A 26,838-nucleotide genomic window follows, 5' to 3' on the forward strand; every position below is an offset into this window, starting at 1 on the left:
AGTGAATAGACTTCAGGTTGACATTTTTTTTATGCCCGCAAGGCTAAATCTGGGCGGTGGCCTGGTCACTTTAACTGTCTGTAGTAAAATGATGCTATATAACTAATAAGCAGTCAGACTGTGAAGGGTGGGATTAGTAGAATGGGGCTGAATTGCTGGATGTTGCTGAATACAGCCTGTTAAATGTTTGCGTGGCTGGTTGATACAGGGAATGACTGATTAACTCTATATGTGACTGGTTTATTGCAGCAGGCGACTGATTAACACAGCGTGCGGCTGCCTATGTGCTTGGTTATAATGCAGCCCTGCTAGATGTGGGCATTGCTGGGATATTCTTATGGGGAATTAGCAATGAATGCATACTAATCACAGCCAGGCCAGAGGAGCTATTTAATGCCATAATGTGAATATTAAAAGAGATGTTTTTCTTCTTACATTACAAGGAATGACTAAAGTCATAATTGCAGCAGCCCTTGTTAAAGCACATTTATGTAAAGCGATTACCTTCAGGGTGACTGTGCTTGTCCTACAAGAAAAAGCTCATTTCAGCTCTGCAGAGACGGTGTACTCAGGAGGAAGGTGGGAAAAGAGCTCTTTACTACTCCATGTGCCGACTCAGCGCTGGCAATGAATTACCAGCTGTCCCTTAGCTGAGACCAGAAGCGGGGGAGATGGCGCTAGACATGGGTAGTAGTAAGGTCAGGAAAGTTATGGGAGGGGCCTGGATCTCACGTACATATACATCCCCAGATGTTCTGATATCTTTGCAATAGTGGTGCAAAGGGGCATGCTGGGGCAGATTTGCTACCAACAAAATGAATTGTGAGATGATACAAAGGAAGAAAACGTTATGATGGTTGTGTGTACTGGTGATCACTAACCATGATAAAATCAAGGATGGGGAGGAGAGATGAACACTACCAAAGCGTATAGGGTAGAAGGTTTTGGTATTGCACTTTACCCCACCTTAAGTGTGATTTTGCCTCTCAAAGGATAAACCACAAGATCTTCATGTTGTTCACTTTTTCCAAAGAAAAACTAATGGAAGGTCCTGCAGTGAGGATCTGATCCATTTCCTTACTGCCGATGCCATCAATGCCTGGTGACTACTCTCATGTTTCTACCAGAAGCCTTTCCATTTCCCGCTGATAATAGTCATTTCTACTGCAGAGACTATGCTTATGTTCTGTCTTTGTAATTTCCATAGACCATGGGTTGGATATAATGGCTAACACCTGTTTATGTAGTTAATATTGCTGTTTTGTTTCTTTTTATTTGTCCACAGCCTACGGATGACATTGTGTCGTCAGCAGAATGTTCTATTGGCAGTGATGATGAGGATGCAGCAGAATGTGACCCTGGCACAGGTACGTCAGGTCAGTGTACTTTCTGCTTGCTAATTCTTGTAAGTCTAAACTACAGTATTTTCTTGCATGTGACCAGGTGCACACTGTATTCTACAGCAGCCCATGATATTTTAAGCAGCTATATATCAGTGTTTCTCTGTAACCTTACCATCCTATGAAGGGGAGAGCAGGAGATTTAGTCAGAAGAAGGCTCCTTTTTGTGGGATGGTAAAAGTAGCATCAGGCTTATAATTTACAGCCTGGCTTAGATACTATTATGATCTTTACAGCCATTGGTCCAGGTAGATTTAGGTCTTTCCTTAACTTATATCACTGAGTGCTATGAAATATTCTGCCGAAGAACTCTATATGGACACAAAGCAGACACCATCCATCTTCTCTGGAGCTAGAATAAAGTCCAAGAACAGAAATGCTGGATCATGTGTATAGGGAGGGTTTTATAAAATTTTTTTCTTCTTACTAAAAAAAAAATCCACTAAACAAATGTTGAGTTTCTTTAATACACAGCTCGCGGTAGTGTTTAATAGGAAGCTTTGTGCTGCTCTTCCCTTGCTGCTCATTAAGTGTTGCCAGCCGCTCTGCTTCAGATGTCCCCGGCCCAAGTATCTCTACACCCGTGACTGTACAACAAGCTTGCCGCTAACAGCAGCCTTTTCTATTCCTTTCCTGTGGGACTTTCAGAAACTAGAGGAAGCATCCATGTGTGATCAAGTCAAGAACTGGGGTTCATTGTTATAACTACCCAGAAACCTTGTCATAGGGCAGCATGCACTAGGGTGACCTGACCACTAGACACGTATTTCGGAATACTTCTCCACAAAGAACACTGAGACCATGCATTAAAGGGACACTAAATGTTTAAAGTAAAAACTAAATGATCTTTACACCCTAACCCCAAAAACAAAATATAAAAGAAAGGACCTCTACACAACTGATGTTAGGGAGTGTTTACACGTGTCGGAAATGGCAAATTCAACACGTACTATAAAACCCATAGCAGAGATTAGAAGCTGACACTCAGATATTTGCCAGATGTGCACTCTGATGTGTCATGGATCTGCACATGGATTAGCCCTATTCAGTGGAGCTACTCTACCGGAATAAGTAGCATACAGCAATCCTTGCAGATTATTTTCTGGAGCATGTAAATAAGGTTGCAATACCCCATTCACCTACATTGGAGGTAAAATATCACTGGATTGGACACTGGAATCTGCATCTGATCCACAATATGTAAACATATCTTCGTTCTAAAATGAAATAGAGGAGATGATTAGAAAATGGACCTGGTTCTGTCTGGAGGTTCTGGTTCTGCAGGACTATGTAGGGGAGTAGCAGAAGTTTTTTTTTCAGTTTTAGTGTCTCTTTAAAGCTTGGGATAAGGCCATAAATTTCCAATCACTGTAAATGCTTGTACTGTAAAAGATGTGCGTTCTCCCAAGCCTGCGATTAGTACATCCATCATTCCAGAACATATAATGTGATGAACACCGGTTCCTACACTGAGGAAAGTCCTATAGCCCTGCCAATAATACTGTGCCTATATATTTTGCTCTGTCATATTTTCTTGGGAGTTTAACGCTATAACCTAATAAACCATATATACAAGGATTGACACATTAAATCATTGTTGCTAATAAAACTCCCCAGAGACTAGACAGCCGCAGACCTTAAATCCCACAGAGTGGCCTGCAACATTTTGACCTAAGCAGAAATGAGCAGGTTAATATCCTTGAAGCCGATTTTCTCAGGTCTACAGAGCATGCTGTGAATGGCAGGCTGAATCGGTGTTTAACTATTCTGCCAATAAATCCTTGCCACTACCACAAAGTATAACGTTTCTTGTCACTGTATATAGGTAACTATTTACCTGTATGGATGAAATATATACAATATTGTATATATTGACTGAATTCCAACTCATATTGTAGTGCATGACTTGATGTTGGTGACTTGATGTCCTTTCATAGCTTTTGTGTATGTGGATGTCACAAAGTGTCTTGTTACCGGGTCATTTCTGCTTGTTTATACCCTTTATTTTACTTTTTCTTATTACTATTAACCATTATATTGAATTTCAATGAAGGCAACAAAATTCTGTCAGTGCCATCATGGAAATCTAGACTATAACCTGTGAAGACAAAAATGCCCGTAGCTTGAACTGTATATCCCTATGGCGGATTCCTTCGTTTGGATAGTTCTAAACCCCTGCAAGGCTGCCTAATATCAATTAAAAAAACAGATAGAAAGAAAAGGACAAGCTGCTGTTTGTCATCTTTCTTTTCATAGGGCATATAATAATTTGTAAAACTCAAACCTCTTAGCCCTAAAAAATAGACATGTCAGATTATTGGAGGCTTTTCTGGCCACTCGATCCCGGTTTAGGTAATATAACGTGATACTACTGTATGCATTGAAGTGCTTAGAATGGTCCGCAGCAGTGTCTGTTAGGGTCCTTTCCCAATATAATTTGTCTGTCCAAAAAAAGATACAACACATGGACCCAATATAATGAATGGAGCCATGCACACATTTGTTTTTTTTCACAAACCAAGACACTAAGAAAAAAAAATCTTGTCGTAGCTATTCAAGTCTATGGGTCTGTGAAAAAAATGGACAGAATATCGACGTCAGCTGTGTACTATCCGTGTTTCATCCATTTTTCACATGTTGTCAGGAGATGCTGAGAAATAAGAAAGACGAATGCAAAAAATGGATGTCGCATACATAATGCACAAATCGAACATGGATTTCACAAACCCGGAAATGCACTAGGATATACAACGTCTGTATAGAGTGAATATGTACCGTATATATCCACTAAACAGTATGTCATATGTAACAAGGGTCATCTGCTGAACCTTTTGAAAGGATGATGGCAGTCAAGAGAGATTGTGTGATTTCCCTTACTGTGCAGCCAGCCACCCCCCAACCTAAAATGTGGCAGCACAAAAAACGTTTGTACCAGTCGACATCTTTACTGGAAATGCTGGTGTATTAAATGAATGTTACATACTACTTTTAGTTTCTTTGAGCTCAGTTATGAGACTGCACTGAAATGAAGCAACCACCGACTTTAGATTTCTGGTCATTATAACGTTTGCCCCTTACTCGGATGGCACGACAGGGAATTTTATTGCCACTTTGAATGCTTCTTTTTTTTGTCGGTGGCTAGTGATCCATCAACTATTTGGATTGCCATTCATTAACTTTCTGTGGGACCTGTAGCACAGGGGATGCGATGTGCTGCAGGGACCGCAGGGGTTCTGACCACTGCATCCTTTGTTGTGAGATGTTCTGCATGCGGCTTGTGTCTCTGATTGTCTTATATGTTACTATGTCTTATTCCTTGAGGTAAGCTGCTTTAGATTTGGTGTAAAGCTGCTTAATTGTGATTTAAAGTCTATACTTACTTTCACTACTCAGATGATCCATGCAGCCGTCTTTTCCCATCCTCACCCCCATGCTAGAAGATTCCACAAAGGGAGCAGACATGCTATAGCGGAGACTAGTGTTGCATGTGGAGCTCTGTAAAGGAGCTGTTACGGATACCTATTGGGCTATTTTAGGAGTTCAGTCTAATGTCACCATTGTCATTTTAGCTAGCTGAAGAGCTATAAGAAAGAGACTTACAGCAATGATGGCCATGCTTGTTAAACTTATGTCAGCCAAAATGGCCGATTTTGGCCATTTTTACCAAAAAACCTAATATAAATATCCTGCAAATGATTCTGTGGTTAGTCACATTTGGCATGACCAGCCGCTTTTGACCAAGTTGCACAGACTCATGGTTTGGAAAGTTTAGTTCTTAAAGGTGATGAAAGGATCGCATTATGGCTGTAAATCTATTGTGTGTGGCCAACGTGACAGCCATTTAAAAGGATGAGTACACAATGTGCTATGTCAGCAGTAAGTAATTCCATCTGCAGAACCACAGAAATGGACCGTGTTCCTTGTTTTGGAATGAAAAATTTCCTGGAGTGATTTGTGAGGGGTCTTTATTAATTCTTATAAAGTGTCTGATGAAAAGAAGACTTTCCAAGGCACCTTGATATATTGTTTTTGTTTTATCATTAAGATTTTTTATTGAAGTTTTTTCTTTTTTTTTAAAAGTGCCAAAAACAAGTAACACAATAACAACAAGGGTGATATACAAAAGAAGGTTAGAATGACGGTTAGGATTAAGGAGCGGAAGGGTGGGTTGAATCCGATACATCAGGAGGGTAGCAGGGAGGATCTGGGGGGTGGGGGGACGATTGGTTTTGTTTTCACAGCCATTCTATAGGGACAGTTGAATGTAGACCTTGGTATAAAATTTGTCCTGCCCAGTTAAATTATGTCACATTGCCGGACACTCTACTAATCATTCCCTAAGACAATATTTAGAAAACAAATATATATATATATATATATATATATATATATATATATATATATATATATATATATATATATATATATAGTCAGGGTCTGGGGTTGCTAGGTGGGGTGACATAGACATAAAAGTCCAGTTTCTTTTAGTCCAAAACAGAGGTAGAGTTTATTTTCACTCAAAAAGGTAGTGCAGCAGCAAAAGGAAACAATACAAAAATCCCTGCCCGGCTAGGCTAAACATAGAATAGGTTACCTCACCTAGAATAACAGAAATCCAAAAGCCAGTAGAATCATTCAGGACACAGCTCCAAAAATATGACCTCTCTGTCAGCTCTCCAGCCAAGTTCTGCCAAAGTGTTGCTGCTGGAACTGGCTTCTTAAAGGGGTTGTCCCATCACAAGGATCCTATCTATACTGCTTGTTAATGTGGATGTAAGACTTTTCCTAAATACACTGCTTCAGCAAAACTGCTTTGTTTGTCCACTTTCTTACTTTGTTCAATTTTTTGTGGCCACAGCCCTGACCTAGCTGCTCCTGAGTCAAATGATGTATCTGCCTGCTCTCAGGGGAGGGAGGAGGGGCTAAGTGCAGGGAGCGAGCCTGTGTATCTAGCTAATCCTGTCTTCACCATGTGACCTAGGTCCTGCACTCAGATAGAGGAGCTGCTTTCATTTCTTCTGTTCTCCCAGTTATCAGGCTAGCTAATACAATTGTGTTCATTATGGCAGAGACAGGCAGTCTCTGTATGTAACACAGAATGGAGTTGCTGCTGCCTGTACTTCATAGTCCAATATGGGTGGGCGGAGCTACATGCGAATTTGGGGGCGGGGTTAAATGGCAGGTTGCCTGTGAAACCCCGCCCACCAAATGATGCAAGAAACCAGGAAGAAAGAAGATTTTACAAGAGTGAAGACTGCTGAGTATGTGAGGTGGGAATACCCCTTTAAGCTTCCTTGATGAGGAGACTCTCTGCAGCTGAGTTGCTGCTGGAATATCCCCAAAGTGTGGACTGGAGGGGGGTGGAATGACAGGTCCCACTACCAATCCTACCTGTCATTCCTAAAAATCCAGCCCAGTCCTGAGAATTTACCAAAATGCTCAGCAAATGAAAGTTGTCTGCTGAGAACAAACATTCCTGGAGTTTTCTCATGTCACCCACCTGAGTAGTCTGGGTGAGATGTACACCCCCTCCATCACCTGACCAGCCATCGGCTTACAATGCTATATATATATATATATATATATATATATATATATATATATATATATATATATATATATATATATATATAATATATATCAATGTATCAAGCAGTATATTAAAGTATTAGTGACATCATCGGTAGACGGTAGCCTCAGTCATACTGAGGGTTAATTGGAAAGTAGAAACATATTTCACTTTCAGTAAGAGCCATGGTAAGATGTCTGTTTTGCTTGTCCAAATTCAGAGAGAAATATATTCTTGGAACATAGAAGAAATAGATTTCAAGAAAGAAAAAAACAACAGCCTGAAGGCAAGAGGATGGGGCTTGGTGGAACTCACTGAACCATTTCAAATTCCCTTTTTGTTGTTGTTTGAAGATATGGTGTCCTTACTTGGCTTCTATGGGACAAGCACGTTGTATGGTCAGGTGATGGTATCAAAGACTGGGCACTGAATCAGGAGCACAGCTAAAATGCTGTTCTGACATGCAGCTTGCAGGCATTCCCGGGTCTAGCTCATGTACAATACCCAGGAGCAGTCAGTGTAGACTTTCTCTAACCACTTGACAGCTGCATGTGTGGCAAAGATGATAAAAATAAACTGAAAGTCTGAAAATGCTTCATCCATGTTACCGGTTGTGTATGATCAGCCCCCAAACCACCATAGAACTTGTGCAGGGCAAAGTGAAGTGTATTAGAAAATCTGCGCTGAAAGTGCTCTTCCCGTTTCTTTTAGCTAAATCTGAATAGACATGTATTGGGTAGTTTGTCAATTTTCTGGTATACTTTGTGTTTCAGTTCCTTGTTAGTTTAACATCTCTGCTTCCTGTCAGAGACTGGAAATATTCATGGTTATATTAAGAGACCAAGAATCTAATGTGAATAGGTGCAGAGAACAGGTTTTTTTTTTCATATATGTATATTCTGACACTCGTTCCAAAACTATACCCAAGGAAAAAAACACAACTAACTACACCATGTATTGTGTATTGACATAAAAAAACACAAGATGTATAAACTGGATATTCACTTTCGCTGACTGTTCACCCTCTGCTTTCTAAGACACAAAGTATATTAGAAAATTTTATAAACTTTTTTATTATATAGTGATTGTAAATTGTGCAGAAAATACACGTTTATGCGACAATTAGAATTCCTTTCAGGTGTGGTTATGTAGGTCTTGTACCTCCACAGAATGATATGAGTCACCCCTAAAAGAGGGACCAAACCTTGCTTGTTACATATGCAGATATGGATGCCAAAAATCCTTCATCTCCAACTAAATAGACTTCAGCCATGTAAGCTCTCCATAGCTCACGATCCCACCACTCCCCCTAGCCACGTCAGTATGGACTGTATCTCTATACAATGACAAATATAATGGCAGCCAGTCAGAGTAAAGTGACTCTCTATGCAAATAAAAGTGGAGTCTCCAGGACAGTAACGAAATTAGAGAGCTAAGAAGACCATCATGTCCAGACGTTGTGACAAGAAACTCACATCCATTACAGCAAGTTCATTTAGGAAGGAAGATGGGATGGAACATTCAGAAATTGCTTCAATTTTATTCCGTCAGCTTGTAAAACCTACTGTGAAGAATCTGAAGCCTGCAGCACATCTGCCTTCAACATGCAACTGTTTGAAGATTAAAGCACCCCTGAGTGTTAAATGGGAATGCAAGTGATTCCCGAGTCTGCGCTGCCACTAAAAATAAGGAGAGGAGATATTCATACAGCAGCTTCAAGACTGTTCTGCTAATTGAGATGTTATTTTTTTAATGAAACGGAGAGGAGAGGGAGGGGGAAGAAGACGCTCATGAAGAAAGTTCACGTTGACTTCAAACTGTTGAATTCCTTTCATTTGTTGTGGCCCAGATTCGGGGCTGAGCGCTCAAGTTAATTAGGCTTTTCAAGCCGTCCACTAAAGCCACCGTCGCTGGCCCTTTCTTCTTTCTGAAGTCTCTGTCCTGAGTGGGTTGGCACGGCTATTAAATATGCATTCTGTATAGACAACAACTAAATCAAAGCGCTTATAGATTTTTCTCATTAAGAATCTGTGTAATTATTCAAACCAAAGCTCATTTTTCCTTTTAGATTTTAGTACGAATAATCCAGAAAGTGGGTTAAGAGCTTTTAGTAGATTTCCCTTGGTCACCTGAAATCTCCTCTGTCTTTGATGGAAACATTTTATTCGTCTATTCAATACTTCCCTGTTCCGCTCAGACCTATGTGAAACAAAAGGGATTTTTTTTTTTATACTAAAAACTACATGGGTGCACACCACCGTCTGTGGAAGCCCCATTAGAGTACATTTGTACACCTGCAGTACAGGCCACAGTCAGCTGCACACCTTAAAAAAAAAAAAAAAAAAAAAAGTTAAACCCACAAGGCGTCTAAACTTAGTCTAGTAAGATGCATTTTGGTATGGAGCTCACTGAGCTGTTTCTGAGTTTGAGGGTACAGTGCTGGTGGGTGGTTTTGTCACAATGTGTAGGTGCTGTATCTGGGTATGGTGGTAACTTTTCCATCTCTTGAACACTGTTCTTGGTTCTGCAGTTGGTGTTATATACTCTGTACTGTAACATTTTGTGTAAGTAAGGGGGCGTTCACACTACCGTCGGTGTCCGACATGTAGTGTCCGCTCCTAGTGTCCGCTCAAAATCTGTCACGGACACTAGGAGCGGACACTAGATGTGTCCGTGACACCTGTCATTCACTTGAATGGGCATCGGGTGCGTTCTTTTGCACTCCGTGCCCGTCCTTCTCTGTCCGCAAGAGAAGATGTCCGACTTCTCAAGCGGACAGAAAAACCCTGCATGCAGGGTTCCTCTGTCCGCTTGAGAAGTCGGACATCTTCTCTTGCGGACAGAGAAGGACGGGCACGGAGTGCAAAAGAACGCACCCGATGCCCATTCAAGTGAATGACAGGTGTCACGGACACATCTAGTGTCCGTGACAGATTTTGAGCGGACACTACATGTCGGACACCGACGGTAGTGTGAACGCTCCCTAATTCATGTCCAGTTTTCAGGTTTGGACTTTCTGCTTTATAAATGATGAAAGAGGATCTTTCACCAAGTACAAAATACTAAATGCCATACATCATGTGATTCTTGTTGTGCCCCTGATCAAGCTGCTGTTTTTCTTTTTAAAATTTGTCTATCCATTCACAAGACACAGCCCTGGAAGATTACATGTAAAGTAGCTCTTATTCCCCAAGGGGGTGGAAAACTTACTCGTACAAAATAAACGGTTACTGCCCACTTGGGGAATAAGAGCGAGTTTACTTATAATCTTCCAGGGGTCTTATCTTTTGAATCCATAGACGGAATTTAAAAATAAAAACACCAAATTGATCAGGGGCACAGAGAAAATCAAATGGTGTCTGGAGTTTAGTTTTCTATCAAATTGGGACACTAAACCACCAGCCTGTCCTGTATGGACTTGTGATTAATGTTGTAAATATGCCTGTAGTAAGACTGTCTGTGCCAGGGATTGGCCTAGGGAAGGAGAAAAAAAAAAAGCCCTAAGGGTCCGTTCTCCCAGTTTTTTGGCGAGGAAAAAATCCGCTTCAGGAATTAGGAAATGGTTTTTACCTCCAGCATAGTGTAAGGACCTTGAAAAAACCACTAGCGTTTTTTTCACGCAGTTTTTGCCAATACCATGACGTGGATTTTCCACCTCCCATTAACGGTGTTGATTTTAAGCAGGTGGAATCTGCCTGAAGGAAGTTTTTTTTCCACTAGCGGAAAAAGACCTAGCGGAACCCATAGATCTCTATGGGGGAGATGTTTTTTCCACGTGGATTCTGACACAGATTCAGTGCCAAAATCCTCGCCAAAAAAACTGTGTGAATGGACCCTGAGGGTAACTTTGCATTGTGTTTTTAGTCAGGATTTTGAGGCCGTATCCGCCTCAAGATTCTGACCAAAGTCAGTTCTTTTTTTCTGGGAGCCATTTCTTCCAGCTCCTGGGAAAAAGAAGCGAGATGCTCGTTCTTCAGGCCAATTTGTTTCATGATTCAGCTTGAAGACGCTCCCTCCTCCCTACTAGGCCCATTCATTGGGCCTAATCTGGAGCAGAGTGCATGACTAGATGCCGGTGCAGTACAACGGCATTAAGTCGCAGCTACTCCGTGTGAACTTACCCTAATACTTAATGAGAGATGAGTGCTCCTGGTGTTCATTTCTCCTGTAGGGCGGTACACCTCGGCTTTATGGCATGCATCATGTGCACTGAAGTTGAGGTATTCTGCTCTGGCTTCTTTGGAGATCTGTGCATGCATTACAGTCACTCATCCCTTGATAAGTATTAGAACTAAAAAAAAATAAAAAAAAAAATACCTGACACTGGCAAGCCTTACTATAGGCAAATTTGGAAGACTAAGCCACTGGTCCATAAGGACATGCTGGTGGTTTAGAGTCCCAAATTCACTTGACAGATTCCCTTTAATTAGCTGTCCCCCAAAACACAATATCTGTATATTTTAGAATCTACAGTGCATGGCATCTACTTGCTTAAAATGAATCGGTGACCCAGATTGTAGCAGGGAGGCCTGAGGCGACATCTCTGGATGAAGATGCCTCAGGTGATCTCAGAGCTGCACTGTTAAATTTTTAGAAAGGCCCTCAAGCCAGGCTAGGAAAGAGACTGAGACAGAGGTCGGGGAGGATTTTACAGCTCATGTGCTGGCCTTGTGGTTGTGGAATCTTCTATTGGGGCAGCGAGTGACCAAGGAGTTTCTTTCTCATTGGGATTGCGGATAGAATCTAGCCTAAAACAACTGTCTTGTGGTCACATGAGGCTCTTCTCTATCCATGGCTGATCCTCAACTCCAGTGAATGAAAGCAGCATTTGACTTATTGCTAGGTAAATTATCTCTGGAACACACCAAATTGCTGTAAAGGATCTATAGACAATGTATTAATGAGGTAATGGAGCACTGTCACAACATTGGTTCTTTAACCTCATTATGTGATAGAAGGAACTATGTGGTTTTGATGGCAGCCTCTATAGATCCTAATCTTACACCAGTCACAAAAAAATCTGATAAAGGAGTCTCCAAAGTGGTGTTTGCTATTGCCATCAATATACAAGTAAACTCCAAATATAAGAACGAGAGTGGGGCTGTTTCTGGGGCTAAAAATACCGTTTTAGTGTCATCTGAAATATGAACAATGTATTGAATGTGTTATGTCAGCCACCTGTATGAAGGGCTTCTCTGTCTGTGTCCCTGTAACAACACTTCCTTCTCTTGTGCTCTGACAGCTTAAAGCAAACCTAAACTAGTGAACAACTTATCACGTTGTGGCTGCATTTGTGACAATAAATATTAGAATGTACTTTATTAATGGATTTTGGCTCCTTTCCATGAAATTCTGCACTGTAATCCACTTCTCTCCCTTCTGTATTCTTTACCTTGTTCCTCTCATTGGCTTATGGAGATGTACAGGCTCTAATAAAGCAGGGAAACTGAGTCTGGGGCGGGGGTCACTTTAACCAGTTCTAAACCACTTGTAGCATTTATATGTCTGCCCTTAATCCTGTACCAATAAGAAATGCTGTGCCATAGAAGATCCAGATCAGCTCTGCAGCTTATGTTCGGAGGCAGTATTCCTCCTATAGCTGGGGCTAAGGGTATGTTCACACAGAATTTTTTGAAGGCGGATTTTGATGCAGAATCCGCCTCAAAATCTTCCTCCAAAAATGTCTCCCATTGATTTCAACGGCAGCTGCTCGCTTTTTTTTTTCCTACTAGCTAGTAGCGACATGGCCTATTCTGGCGTGAATTCCGCAGCAGTCAGCCTCGGTGTCCGTGGCTTGAGATACACTCCTGTTTAGGCCCAATCATTTGGGCATAATCAGGAACGGGATGCCACGACGGAATGCTGATGCATTTCCGTGTGAACAAGCCATAAAAGTATCAGCCCCAGTTACAGGAGAAATCAGTCTATTATGCCCTTATGGGCACAATGTGTGTATATATATATATATATTTAAAAAGACAAAAAATTAAATTGAAGAAAAATTATTTTAATAAATCCAATACCATGCTCACATTCACTGGTTTTAGCCCTGCCCCTGCAGACCACATGTACAAAATAAACCCCAAAAATGTGTCTGGTCCTGAACCAGGGCAGTTGGCCAGGTCCAGAAGAGACCAAATGGTTATACTGTACATCGGCCATTATAAAATGTAGAACAGTACTTTTGGTGTCCTATAAAAGATAAGAATCCTGTTTTAACTGTATTAGTTTCAAAGAGATAATCAGATAATATACAACCAAGGTTATAATATTTAATCAACAGAAAAAACAAAAATGTAAGAGGTTAGCTTACCCTGTAAGACACGTCCCAGGTGCACGACCCGACCTCCCGACTCCTAGGAGCTTCTGAGTTCACAGGAAATCCACATCGTATAAAGGATCCGCAACTTCTTGGGTACGTATAAAAATTAGCTTTGAATCCATAAGTTTAAAATAAGCCAAGAGGGCAAACAAAGTATCCAACACATATTGAAGTGAAAAAAGTCAGAAAGGTGGATAAAAAACCGCGACTGACGCGTTTCGGGGTCCTTAAAGCCCCTTAATCATAGCGCTATGATTTCGTATAATATTTAATACTTTTATTTAGTACTGTGTAAAGTCATCCCCCAGACTCTGATTTCCTGTTTTATTAGACTATTTACTCCCCTCCCCGCACCACTTTGAGAGAAACAAGGCAAAGAATACAGAAGGGTCAGCACTGGACTTCTGAAAATGAGTCAGAATCCATTAATAAAGTATATTACAGTATTTAATAATGTCACAGATGCTGGCAGAAAATACAAAGTTTTTTTCATAGTTTAGGTATGCTTAATATTAATATTAGACCTCATAGGAACCAGTCACATTGAAGCGTTTATTTTCCAGGGCAGAAAGTGATTTGTTTGTAGTGGGAATCCAGATCTCATAGCAGCAAGAGCAAAGGAGAAGGAAATGGTATTGACACAAGCACCACTGATATCCTACCAAAGGAGCTGTAATACAGTATATTAGTTTTATACTTTAGGAAAATCTAGAGGGTTGTCGTCTTGTTCTGTACTGTCCTTGACAATAGTCTTTGAGATCAGCGCCAGTTTTTGAGAGCTGTGCTCTGTTTCAAAATGTCCCAGGTTCCCATGTTAGCTGACAAGAGCTCAAAAAGAAAGAAAAGAGAACACCGAGCAAACCAAAAATAGTGTAGATCTGTTGTGTTTCCAAGATCACAATGTAAAGTGAAAAAATAGAAATGACCAGTTGGCCTCTCACCTGGAGGGGTTGTGATATGTCACAATCACATCAATAGCATATAGCAATTGTTCAGGCGGAGGAGGCAAAACACCATGGATGACACAGAGACCACCACGTGGACAGGAACTACAATAGTAGACACCAAGGAGGGATCAGGGGGGCACACTCTGGTCAAGGAGGTCAAACTCAAGTAGAATATTGCGTACACTTTATTTGAAGTGCCTTCCAATAAAGTGTGACCTCTTTGACCAGAGTACGCCCCCCAATCCCTCCTTGGTGTCTACCATTTTAGGTGACAGACACTGAAATACCATGTGAGAAGAGGATGACTCCAATACCTCATAACCCTTAATACTAGATGATTTTAGATAGGTTGTTTAGAGTTAATTTTATTGTATTTCCCCTAGAAAATCTGTGAATGTGTTGCCCACCAACTATACCCATCTGTACTTTTGAGGGCTGGTTCACATGGGGCAAGAGGGGGCGGATTTTGACGCAGAATCCTTCTCAAAATCCGCCCCCTCACAATAGAGGTCTATGTAGACCACTAGCGTTCTTTTTTCCACTAGCGGTTTGTTCTCGCTACCGGAAAAAAGAATCGAACTGCCCTTTCTGCAGGCGGATTCCGCGGCTGATTCAGTCGTGGCGTTCGCCTCGTGACAGCGCCCTCCGGACTCGGCCCATTCATTTGGGCCTAATCCGGAGCGGAAAGCTGCGACGGGATGCTGGTGCACTGAATGTGCATATGCGGAACCCCCGTCTGAACTAGCCCTAACATGGCCCTAGAGCTTGTTTGCAATTGACAAGATGGCAGTTGTTTTATGTGTTGTATGTCTCACAGGTGAGCAGTCTCGGTAACATCACATATTAGTTGTCTCACGGTTGAAAGGGGCAGGGTATCCTCGCATATCACAGGAGAGGAGCTGAGGTAGCATCACATTGTCTCACAGGTTAGGAGTCAGGGTAGCAACCTTTACAGATGGACTCTTTGTAGATGCACCAGATTATCATCAGGCTTGAGCCATCAAGCAACAGGATTATAGGATTACATAGCATAAATGCGCTGTCAGAGGCATGCTGCATTATCACAATCACAAGTGTGATCTGATGTGCAGCTCACCCGGAGTGTGATGCCAATCACATCCAAGGATCAGGGGTATTCTGATAAAAGCGGCTGGAATAACATGCTGAGAAATAAGTGTTGTTACATGTAAACCTTCTAGCAATTGTCTGGTCAATGCTGCGTTCAGTCATCCTTACCCTGTTTTACTTTGCTGCACCCTTTACCCAATCCTCCCTAAGCTTGCTGGGATTTTAGTTGTTCTTTCTTGTATACTTTCCCTAAATGCAACTTTAAGCATGCATCAACGTCCTGCAGCCAAGAACTGACCCACTGTCAATTGAAATCTATTTTCTTTGGTTTTTCCTGTTTACTTGTCATGCACAAACAGACAGCGGTGTCAGGTGCGACATAAAGATCATTCACTGCCCTGTGGAAATGACCTTCTTGGGAGTAAAATCTCATTGCAATGTTTCTTTGGACGTTGTCATTATGTAAAGGGGCAGCTTGCTGTCCATTACTAATCTGCAATAGTGAGCAAATTAAAGCAAGCCAACCCTTCATTGAGGCGGCTGCAGCACCCGTGCCGTCTGTGTGTGCATCAACTGGAAAAGCGTGTCAAACATTCCTTATGTTTTGACATCAGAGGCCAAAAGCCTCCTCTTCCCTGTGGGATAAGAATGTTTTTTGCCCCCTTGTGTGGTTTTGTCAGTGTAATTTTCCAATATATTATGTCCTACAGTACATTTGATGCTTGGTTTGTTTCCAAAATTCTCCCTTTCCCTGCATTAAAATGAGCCGCCAACTACGCTGCCATTTTTTCTAATGCATTTTCTAAAAGGAACAACTTTAGCTGCTTTATTTGCCACATTGAGATCTGTGTCCAGCTTTGGACGTTAGCAGTGACTGTGCTGTACATGCCGCTGTTTGAGCCTAATTCCCTTACAATTGCCGACCCCATTAGAACTGAATGTAGATTTCACTCCTACCTGCAGCTAAAATTGTTCCGTGTGCAGACAAACATCTTGGACTCAGGCCCCGTCTGTTGTGACTTAATTTTGCTCTGCTCTTCATGTTGTAATCTCACTATCATTTTTTTCACTTCTAAATTTTTTTTTTAGTAGAAGAAAAAAAATCTTTTTGAGGGTTGATTTTTAAAAATAAATAACAAAAAATATATTGCTGTCTGATATTTTTCTTGCTACTGTTTGATGTGGATTTGATTCATTCTGGGTGGGTGATGAAGGTGAAGGAGATTTGCATGTCGGACAAGTTGCAGTTTAGGGTTTGTAATATCTGTCAGTGTTTAGAGTTTTGCTTTTTCTTTTCCTAGATGGGCATGCCAATGTTCATTTTGTTTGTTTTTTTGTTTGTTTTTTTCTGTTCTGTATATTGCCTGTCCCTTCCTTACAGCCAGAAGTTCTAAAGCTGCTAGATCACTACGTAACGCCTTATCATGGACATGGCAACTGACTCACACCTTCGGCCTACTCATTTTCATCAAATGTCTAGTGTCCTCATAGATTTGACCTCCCTTCTTTCTCAATTCCTCAACCCCTACCCCCCCACCCTAACCCCACTATCTCATCCATTAGGCGTTTTCTTTATTTTCTCCAAACTAAATAAGTAAATAACCATAAAAACAACATTTAGTACAAGCTTTATAATCTGCTATGAATTGAATAGCAACAAACAGATCCAGATGACGCGGCCATTCCCCAGCATTAATCTATATGACTAAAAAAAAGCAAAATTCTAAAAACTTTAACAGGTTTGATTTGTTTTTCTCTCCATTTCTTTCTCTATAATTTCTATTTACACTACAAACATGTAGAAATGTAGTGATAAGAACAGCCACAGACGACAGAAGCCGTGTGTGATTATTTTTCACTGCAGGAACTTTCTCTTTGTGTTTTGTGCTGTGAGTCCTGTGTTTGTCACCTTAACTGTGTCATTTATTGTAACTAAAGTGACAGCTCCAGATTATCAATCGTCTCGCTAAAACTGCATTTATTTTTGGTTAAATGGAAAGAAAACAAACCTAGTGACAAGAATGTGTCTTTATGACATTCTTATACAACTCTGTTCTGTAAATTTTTTTTACATGCCAAAAAACATGCGGGCAATTTGTGGATGTAAGTCGACTGCACAGTAAAGTATTTTTAACTTCTAATTCTTCCATTTTTTGTCCGTGGTATTTTTGGTTCTCATTTTTTACTCTTTGGTTGGGGCTCTTTATTTCGCCTTCTTTTTAAGTTTCTCACGTTACATCTGTTTTTTGCCAACTTTTAGTTTCCTTCTTTGGTTTCTGTAGTTCAAACATTTTATTTACTTGCATTTGCTGTGATTTATTTATTTCTGTTTAAATTATTGTTTTTTGGGGATTTGTTGGGGGCAGGGGGTGTCTTTCACAATTATTTTTTTGTTGTTGTTGCACAATGTCAATGGAGAAGATTTTGTTTTCCATTACCCATACCAAACTGGCACACAATAGAAAGATTGCTGCAGATTGGTCATAGGTATATTGTGATACAAAGGATAGCATTTGACTTAACCACTTGAGACCTATATGGATACAAGAAACCCACAGTCTCTATTGATAGACTCACAAAGAATTAGTATAGCTATTGTGACAGTTTAGGAACCTTCTGACCTCAGAAATATTTCGTACCTTTAGTGGCCAAAATAATAGCCAGTTGACTCTAGCCTTTCAGTCCACAAAACAACTAAACATATCTGGCATATTCCTTTACATGGTGTTATTGAACATAGTAAGGGGTCTAGCTATAGAGTGTGCTGGGGTAGGCCAAAAGCCTCTCTGCAATATAACACATCAATATTCTAGATACACACGGTGGTAAGTGGGGGCCCCATTACATATTTTACATAGGTGCCAGGGAGCTTCAAGTTATACCTCTGAATTTAGCAGAATTTAGCACTCTGCTCCTAACATATATCAAGAATAAGACAGATGATGCTATAGAAAATATATTAAGATAGCATAGAGACAAAAAATTATTTCAGTTCTCTTTGCAGACCGTTTTAGATTAGACCATTAAATCTTGAAGATAATTCCCTTTCCTGTACAATGAGCAGGCTAGAATAGATAATGCCCAATACCACCTGTGCATGCTTTATGTACCTCGCATGAGTTATTATTTATGTTCCTCTCGTTTTTCTCTCTTTTATCTCTACAGGAGGTGAATTAGTTATACCTGTCCTAGTAGAGGATCCCTTAGATATCCCTTCAGTAGCTACACGTACACCCTCCATCACTCTCTCCCCTACCTTCCGACCACTTCTCACCATAATTGAGACCACCAAAGATTCCCTGTCTGTGACCCCTGAGGCGGGGTTACCTTGCTATTCGGACCAAGGCAGCGATGGTTGTGATGATGATGATGGCTTGGTGATATCGGGGTATGGCTCAGGGGAAACCTTTGACTCTAACCTGCCCCCTACCGATGATGAAGATTTTTACACCACCCTCTCCTTGGTAACAGATAAGAGCTTTTCCACATCATTCTTCGATGGTGGCTTCAAATCACAGGCGCCCAAATGGGGATCAAAGGACTTTAGACCTAACAAAGCCTTCGAACCTGGTAGGACTTCTACCACAAGTTTGCCCCCTGAGCTGATACGCTCCACGTCTGCATCTGGGATGGTGCCCATGGTGCCAGCTGGCAAAATGAATAACCATGAGCTCAAACCCCAGCCCGATATAGTGTTGCTACCGTTGCCCACTGCCTACGAGCTAGACAGCACAAAGCTCAGGAGTCCGCTAATAACATCCCCCATGTTCCGTAATGTGCCCACAGCAAACCCCACGATGCCGGGAAGCAGACGGGTCCCGGGGCCTTCCGAGGTGGTCCGGGAGTCCAGCAGCACGACGGGGATGGTCGTTGGTATTGTGGCAGCCGCTGCTCTCTGCATCCTGATCCTCCTGTATGCCATGTACAAGTACAGAAACAGGGACGAGGGGTCCTACCAGGTGGATGAGACAAGGAATTACATCAGCAACTCTGCTCAGAGCAACGGGGCCCTGGTGAAGGAGAAGCAGCACAGTTCTAAAGGAGGCCACAAGAAGCAGAAAAATAAGGACAAGGAGTATTATGTGTAAAATAAAATCAAATAATATATGTAATCAAAGCAAACACAGATGTGAACTACAAACTAAATAAGAAAAGGCAAAACATACATTGCTATTGATGTATAGTAGCATAAACACCAAGGACAGTAGCAGCAACATCCTGACAGTGAATTCTGGAATGGCAGCTGCCTTGTGCCTGAGGCAGGTGTATGACCGATAGAGCTGTTACTGTTCTATCCAGGCTGGACACAGCTAACTTTCTGCTCAACTGTAATATAAAGCACACTTACTATTCTGTTGCCATGAATGGCAAATACAACAGAAAGAAAATATATAAACATAAATATATATAAATATATATATACACTCAAACATGAAAGTTATGTGAACTCCAGCTGACCAGTTCTAGGGCTCTCTTCTCCATTCATGTGGATCCAGGTCAGAGGAGCCCCTGGGATCCATCATGTCACCATTTTAAGAGAGCCTTAAAATACTCAAGCAAGATTAAAAGAAAAAAAAAAAAAGGAAAAAAAAAGTCAAAGACTCTAAACCGAATATTTATTTATTTCTTCATTCATTTTATGTTTTTGGGAGATTTATTTATTTTATTTATTAATTTTTTTCAGTGCTCTCCCATCTTTATGATATACACCACATGGCCAAATGTAGCCATGTACAGCCAAGGAACTGTAGACTCCATGTACAATAGCTGATGTGTGTGCCGAGTGCCTGTGCTGAATGTCTGTGGATGAAGATTGTTGCCATATAAAGAATCATGGTGTGTTCTTTTTTCATATCAGGTTGTTGTGTCCATAAAACATATTGTTTGCAGTATGTTTAAATAAAATGAAAAAAAAAAAAAAACTATACTGGGAAGAGGATTGGCAAGGGCTTGGGTCTGTTGTGAGATCTGGCCAGCATTTGTAGAAACAAATTACCGTCACAAGGCCAAATCTGCCTGTGAGAAAGGGGCGAAGAAACCTCCGTCCTTTTGTCCTTGCAGCCAAACATCAGCAATTGAAAATGAGCCGGAAACGGGAAAAAAAATTATTTATAAGACAAAAAAAGCTTCCACAAAGGAAGACGTATCGGAGACCTTTTCTTTGCGTTCTGGTTTTGTGACTTCCTGCGATGCATGCAAAAAATAAAAAAAAAATGAAATTGTAAAAAAACAGTAAAAAAAAAAAGAAAATTACAAAAATATAGAACTGGTAAAGAGCTGAAGAGAATTTGTCAGATTGAACATGTAACAAAAGGTTGTAAAGCCTAAATGTGCGGCATGATTAATACAAAGGTGTTGTGAGTGGTTCGTAGAAGGCGATCGGAATTCGGACCCTGCCCAGTCTGCCTTTACTTAAGGACAATTGAAAATAACACATTGAAAATGCTTTCACAGATGAATTTAACAGAGAATAAAATGAGTTTTATTACAAGTAGAATCTATATATACATATATAAATATGCAGAGATATTTATTGAGATGACTGCTATTTGTTTATTGGTACAGGAACTGTGTTTTAATGGGAAATTTTTGTCATTAACCCCCCTCAGTGCCAGTGGCCACGCAGGTAAAGGTGTGTTCCTGTTTTATTGTCCATTAAGGACCAAAAATGAAATCCAAATGACGACGCTCCCCAGTATTATAAGGCTGCATTCACATCATGTGTTTTTAAATCCATTTAGGAGATCCGTTTAAAGGATGCAAGCACTTTTCTGGACACAAAGGTTTTGTGTCCAAAAAAAAGAACAGAAATTGATTCTATTTTCTTTTTTTTTCTATTAACAATGGGCATCATTTTTTTGCATCTACTAAATGGATGTAAAAAACGGGATTAGAATGTATACTAAATAGCTTCGTTCTCTGCCTCTTACTGAAATGAAGCTTGGAAGAGTATGGTAAAGCATGTGTTTCCATATGGTGAGGCTGAACGTGGAGCTGTCCAGCCTGTCTGCCATTGGTGGATAGGCGCCTCACATTAGCTATGTCTGAACTATAGAGGTATGGGTTCAGGTAAGTGCAGGGTTCTGATGCCGGCTTCCTGCACAAGCTATATAGAATGTATAATGTCCAGTGAAAGAAAAAGCTTTGTTTATCTTTAACCCAAATGCACTTTATCCATATCGATAGGAGATTATCATTAGCATCACTAAGAGACAAAACTGCAGATAGAAGTGTACAGCCACTGGACTTTCCACACAGCTAAATGTTTGTGTTCCTAGATATCGCTGTATAACCAGGACACTGCTGCTAAATATTTCAGTAGAGAATTTGTGCCTTTTGTATTAAATACGAGTGACCGCACCTTGAATCCCTCAAAACGGTGATGTTAACCCTGCCTGTTCTGTAGGGGGTTAATGACAAGCTAACCTATTAACCCTTTCACCTCTTCCACTGTTTAACGCTGGAGAAGTTTCGTGCCCATCTTGAAGGGACTGAGAGCATAAAGATTCAGAAGTTGGAATAGAACTAGAGCTTGTTCACTCTGAGCAGATCTCAAACTCCTCTTATGATCCATTATTTTTCTGATTTACATTAGTCATTATTTAGCAATGGATAACATACCAATGCCCTAAACACACAATGTTGGTATTTAGTTATTGCACCATAACTCTGTCTCCTCTTTGTAAGCACAAACCATTTTTGGGGCCCTTTTTCATGACTCACCACATTCCCCTCTTTAGACCAGGTGATGGAGGTGAAGGAGTTAATAGCACATGTAAAACACTACAGATTACTTCTATTTTGTAACGTGTATTTTTGCTTTTCTGCTTTCATTATATTCCTGTAATATGTGCTTGTATAAGGAATAGTGGAAGGGCCTATGAACTGAGTGATGAGACATCCTGAATAATGGAAGGCGCCAGCTCAAGCTTCAAACTGATGTCTTCTTAAACCAGTAGATTTTGGGGACAGAGAACCAGCTCTAAGTGAAGCTGAGAGCACAAGTCAAATGTTGGTTCTGCAACATTTAGTTTATTACAAGGCAGCTGAACACTAATGTAGTTACACGCCAGACACTCTGCTGTAATGAAGGTCAATGAGCATCTTAATTCGCCTATTGTTAAAGGGGTACATGATTAGAAAAACAGGAGTGATTCCTTAAGCAAAAAAATAGTGTCATACCTGTCCACAGGTTGTGTTTGGTTTTGCAGATCAGCCGCCTCAGACTTCAATAAAACCGAAATGCAATATACCAGACAAATCTATAGACAGGCATGGTTCTGTTTCTGGATGTTAGGAACCATTTTTTCTAACTATGTACAGCCCCTTTAAGTAAAGCTTAGCACATGTCCACCTGAGCAGCTGTAATGAGTTCATGGCACTACTGTCTAGTGGATACAGTAGCAGCTTGTGAGGAGAGATACACAGGTAGAAATACTATGTCCAGTTGCCTATGTCTGAGTCCTAATCCCTAATCTGGTTCCTGCCAATGTGGCCACACACATTAGACTAACATCCGCTGATTTCGAGGAGACCGGGTAGCCATCTAATATGTAATAAAAGCCTTGCCAATGTTTGTTCACAGGATAGAGTTAAAAAAAAGATCAGCGAGTTATATTTTGAACATGCCTGATCCTTTATTCTTAAGGGAGATAAGCTGTTGCCAGAGATGTCTGGCAGTAGTGTGTTCCCCTTTTTCAATTGAGTACATATGGACATATGCATGGGGGAGGTCTTCAGGAATAACTGTCAGTCGGACAAGGGTTCTGTGGACAGCTATTACTGGTATGCTACCACCCTTAGCCTCTGTTCACACAGGAGTCAAAGCATCGCTTTCTGACAAATCCATCATTTGTCTGTATTTATCACACTAGAACCCATATCAATACGGCTAGTCTACTAACAATCTAATGTGAATGGGAGAAGCATGGCGGTCTGCCGATGGTAGAGCTAGCCCGTCGTTCCCCTGGCCAATCCAAGGATGCATATTTATAGGAGAGAGAGTGGTCAGCCAAACACTTAATTGGCCAGCAGCCATCTTCTTACAATGCCTAGATGTCTCCTGGCAATAGGACTGTAGCAACAAACAGGTAAAGATGACATTAGGAGAAGGCTGAACTTTTCCTAGAGGCGGATGCTTGCCTATTGGTGTACTATACACACAGACTAATAGCTTTGTGACCGCTGCAGTCCCAGCTGTCTCCTACACCGCATGCATTGCATCATTTCTTTAGCCCATGCCTATTTCACTTATATACTTTTAACTATTGGAATCGGAGGCGTCGCGGTACAAACAATGACTGTGTGTGTAGTCTTCACATATCATCTCTGGTTGTTCTAAGCTACAGACCGTTACCTGAGACATCCAAAAGCTAAACATAGGGTAAAAAGCATCACTGTACGTAGAGCAACATACAATGACAAAAATGGATATAAATTAGGTATGTGAATGTGTCCACATGAAGACGTTTTTCTACCCATCCAGCTACAGGCTATGAAGACTCAGTTTGTCTCATCCTTTGCATCAGAAAAAGCTTGATAACACATTCCTTATAATGCACAGCAATGTTCCCTCCTGGTAATGGGGCTATCATGTGTCTGCTGGTTATGTACTGGTATTATGTATGCTAGTATGCTTTATGAAAGGCTTTGGTCAGTCAGTCTTGACCATCATCAATATACCTCTATGTTTGCTGATATCTCCCAGTTAACCATTCCCACGCTAGAATCCAATAAGTCTATCAGCATAAAGACCATGAGCCCTTCATCAAGCAAATTAGTAAGAGACCGATGTACAGCACACTGTATAGTGTCAGTGTATATCCACATCTACCGGCCCCACAAACAGCACCCTGAGGTGTGTGCAGAACTTCTTGAGATGTTTTTTTGTTTCCTTATTTTCTGCCACAGTTAAAGATCTAAATAGAGTGACCAGCAGCGTTTATTATTTATGTGGCATTTCCGAAACAAAGTTATTTGCCAAACGCCAATCAAAGAAATCTGTTTTATTTTTTAATGTCACTTCTAACAAAATGAATGAAGAGACCACTAAAGGGACTTGTGTGCGTGCGCTTTTACTTTTTTCAATGGATCGTAATGTCATTGCTGTGTACGTGTAAAGATTTTCTTTATCAAATTCCTTTTACTTTTTTTTTAAATCTTATCTGAAAAATAAAACTAAACAGTAAAATAAAAGATGTCTGGTTGTTGTTGTAGCGCTTCAGAGATGACTCACATTCCCAGCAGACGTCACCACTATAAATCAATGCAGCATATACGAAGAAACCGAAGTGTAAGGCCCTCTAACTTCCTAATTATTAACCAGGAACTTGTGGAACTTCAGACTCTGTTCACACATTGGGGTTTATTTTATTTTGTTTTTAAGATCAGGAGTAGTTTAAGGGAAAACAAAGTCATTACCATCTTGTAACGCTTCCCCCATCTACCTTCAGATATGTCCTCTTAATATGTAATATATAAAATACTCATCCACATAACATAGTCTAACATTCAACATACAGTTCTCTCTCCCATCCACTCCATAAGTATGTATAGTACTGGACTGGACTATACTGACTGGGTCTTCGCTTGGAAAAAAATAAATAGTTGTAAATGGTCTGTAGAATATAAAAGTCTATAGGAAAAATTTGACCTTGCCTTGACCTTTAGCAGTGGTACTGATCCCAAATGTACTGACTTTTGTGGAACATGTAGGTATAAAGACAAATTCGATGATATCACATAGTCGTAGGTTCAGGTACGCAGAAGGGGTTATCTAGTTTCATCAAATAAATGTTATTGTTTATGCAATGAAAGTTGTACAATTTTCCTATATACTTTCTGTATCAATCCCTCAAGGTTTTCTTGATCTCTGCTTGCTGTCGTTCATTCTGCTTACACTCCGTGGATAATAATCAGTCCACGCTCAGATGACATACGGTCCATGGTCATGTGACAGACGTGTGCACAGCTCATTATAGTTACAGCTCAGTAAACCGCTGTACACTTGTATGTTCATCACTTGACCATGGACCTGTGTGTTCTATGGTCTGCGACTTGTTAGAAACCTGGCCATGATTTTCTTCAGCTGTATTTACACAGAACAGCTTAATAAATGGAGATGCAATAATGTATTTTATTTAACTTCACTATTCATTTATATACAGGTTGTGTGGCAAATTTATTGGGGCATATTTAATAATACTGTCCAAGGCCCCATGGGTCAGAAACACTGCGATTTGCTTGCGGCGAAAACACTGCAGGAGAAATGGCGGCGGTTTAGGGCTAGTTCACACGGGGCTAGGATCATGTATTTTGGTCCTGATTTTGATGCGGGAAGCAGCGTCAGAATAGGACCAAAATACGACTGTCTTGGCTACCCCCTCCAGAATAGGCCCAAATGAATGGGCCTAGCATGGAGGGTTCTGTCGCTTTTTTCCTGTGAGTGGAAACACAGTGCTCACGGAAAAAAGGATGCTAGCGGTCTACATAGACCTCTATTGTGAGGGGGCGGATTTTGAGGTGCATTCGGCGGCAAAATCTGCCCCCTCTTTCCCCATGTGAACGAGCCCTAACAGTAACTGAAAAGTGGATGGGATTCATGCGAATTCCATGCCCACTTTGTGGTAAAAACCACAGAGCAGACACTCGGCGATACCAAAACCGGCGCGCTTCCCCGTAGATATAATTGTAACAAAGTCCGCGGAGGAAATCTTTCTGTTTAAAGCGCTGCAGGAAGAACCGCAATGCGTTCCCGCTGTGGAGCTGCGGATATTACCTTGGGGCCTTTCCTTAGGCTAGGTTCAAGACTGTGCCTGATCACTGTTTGGGGATTCTGTCCCCTATTCCACTTGAAAAATATGGTGGGTGGAAACCCAGTGGACCCCATTATAATCTATGGGGTCCATGGATAACCCCTTTTTAAGCAAAATGGGGTTTCCATTTTTGGGTCCCCAAGTGGACCCGAAGAATGGAAACCCAAGTGCATGTGTGAATCTAGTGTAAGGCTGGGCCCCCATGTTGCGAAAATGTTGATTTTATCTTACTTGTAAAGTGGATGGGATTCTGGCTAATACCATCCACAAATTGCAGACAAAAATCTGCAGTGGAAATTCATAAACTGTCGCATTTTTGTAAATCGCAGCATGTCAGTTATATTTGTGGAAACGGCATTTTCCATATAGGTTTCATAGAGGCAGAAAGTCCACAGAGTAACACTCTGCTGACTTTCTGTGGAATAAAATGCAATGCATTTCCACAGCAGTCTTTTCCATAGCATTTTGTGCAGTGATTCATTGCGTGGGGACTTAACTTAAAGAGGACCTTTCATGGTTTGGGGCACAGGCAGTTCTATATACTTCTGGAAAGCTGACAGTGCGCTTTCCTGATCTGTGCCCCGGGTAAAAAGCTATCGGTCCCGGTACCGTAGATCTTTACAGTCAGAAGGGCGTTCCTGACAGTCTGTCGGGAATGTCCTACTCCACAGCAGCGCCTATCGCGCTGTACAGTGTGAGCGGGGAGAAACGCACCCTC

At 41.0% G+C, this 26,838-nt stretch overlaps 1 protein-coding gene across 19 annotated transcripts in view; it reads left to right on the forward strand.

Moving 5' to 3' along the window:
* NRXN3 (neurexin 3) overlaps nucleotides 1-20,228 on the forward strand; it is a 338,395-nt gene extending 318,167 nt beyond the window's left edge. For 11 of the 19 annotated variants that reach the window (XM_075282340.1, XM_075282345.1, XM_075282347.1 and 8 more), the window contains 2 exons: nucleotides 1,286-1,376; nucleotides 18,472-20,228. In XM_075282340.1, the coding sequence (XP_075138441.1) occupies nucleotides 1,286-1,376; nucleotides 18,472-19,394 (1,014 nt within the window). In that variant the 3' untranslated portion in view covers nucleotides 19,395-20,228. Of the gene's footprint in view, nucleotides 1-1,285; nucleotides 1,377-16,687; nucleotides 17,410-18,471 lie in introns of all 19 variants that reach the window. The other 8 variants (XM_075282355.1, XM_075282356.1, XM_075282352.1 and 5 more) reach the window with 4 other exon arrangements.
* The last annotated feature ends 6,610 nt before the right edge of the window (nucleotides 20,229-26,838 follow it).

This window comes from Leptodactylus fuscus, chromosome 7 (genome assembly GCF_031893055.1).
Source record: "Leptodactylus fuscus isolate aLepFus1 chromosome 7, aLepFus1.hap2, whole genome shotgun sequence".
NCBI lineage: Eukaryota > Metazoa > Chordata > Amphibia > Anura > Leptodactylidae > Leptodactylus > Leptodactylus fuscus.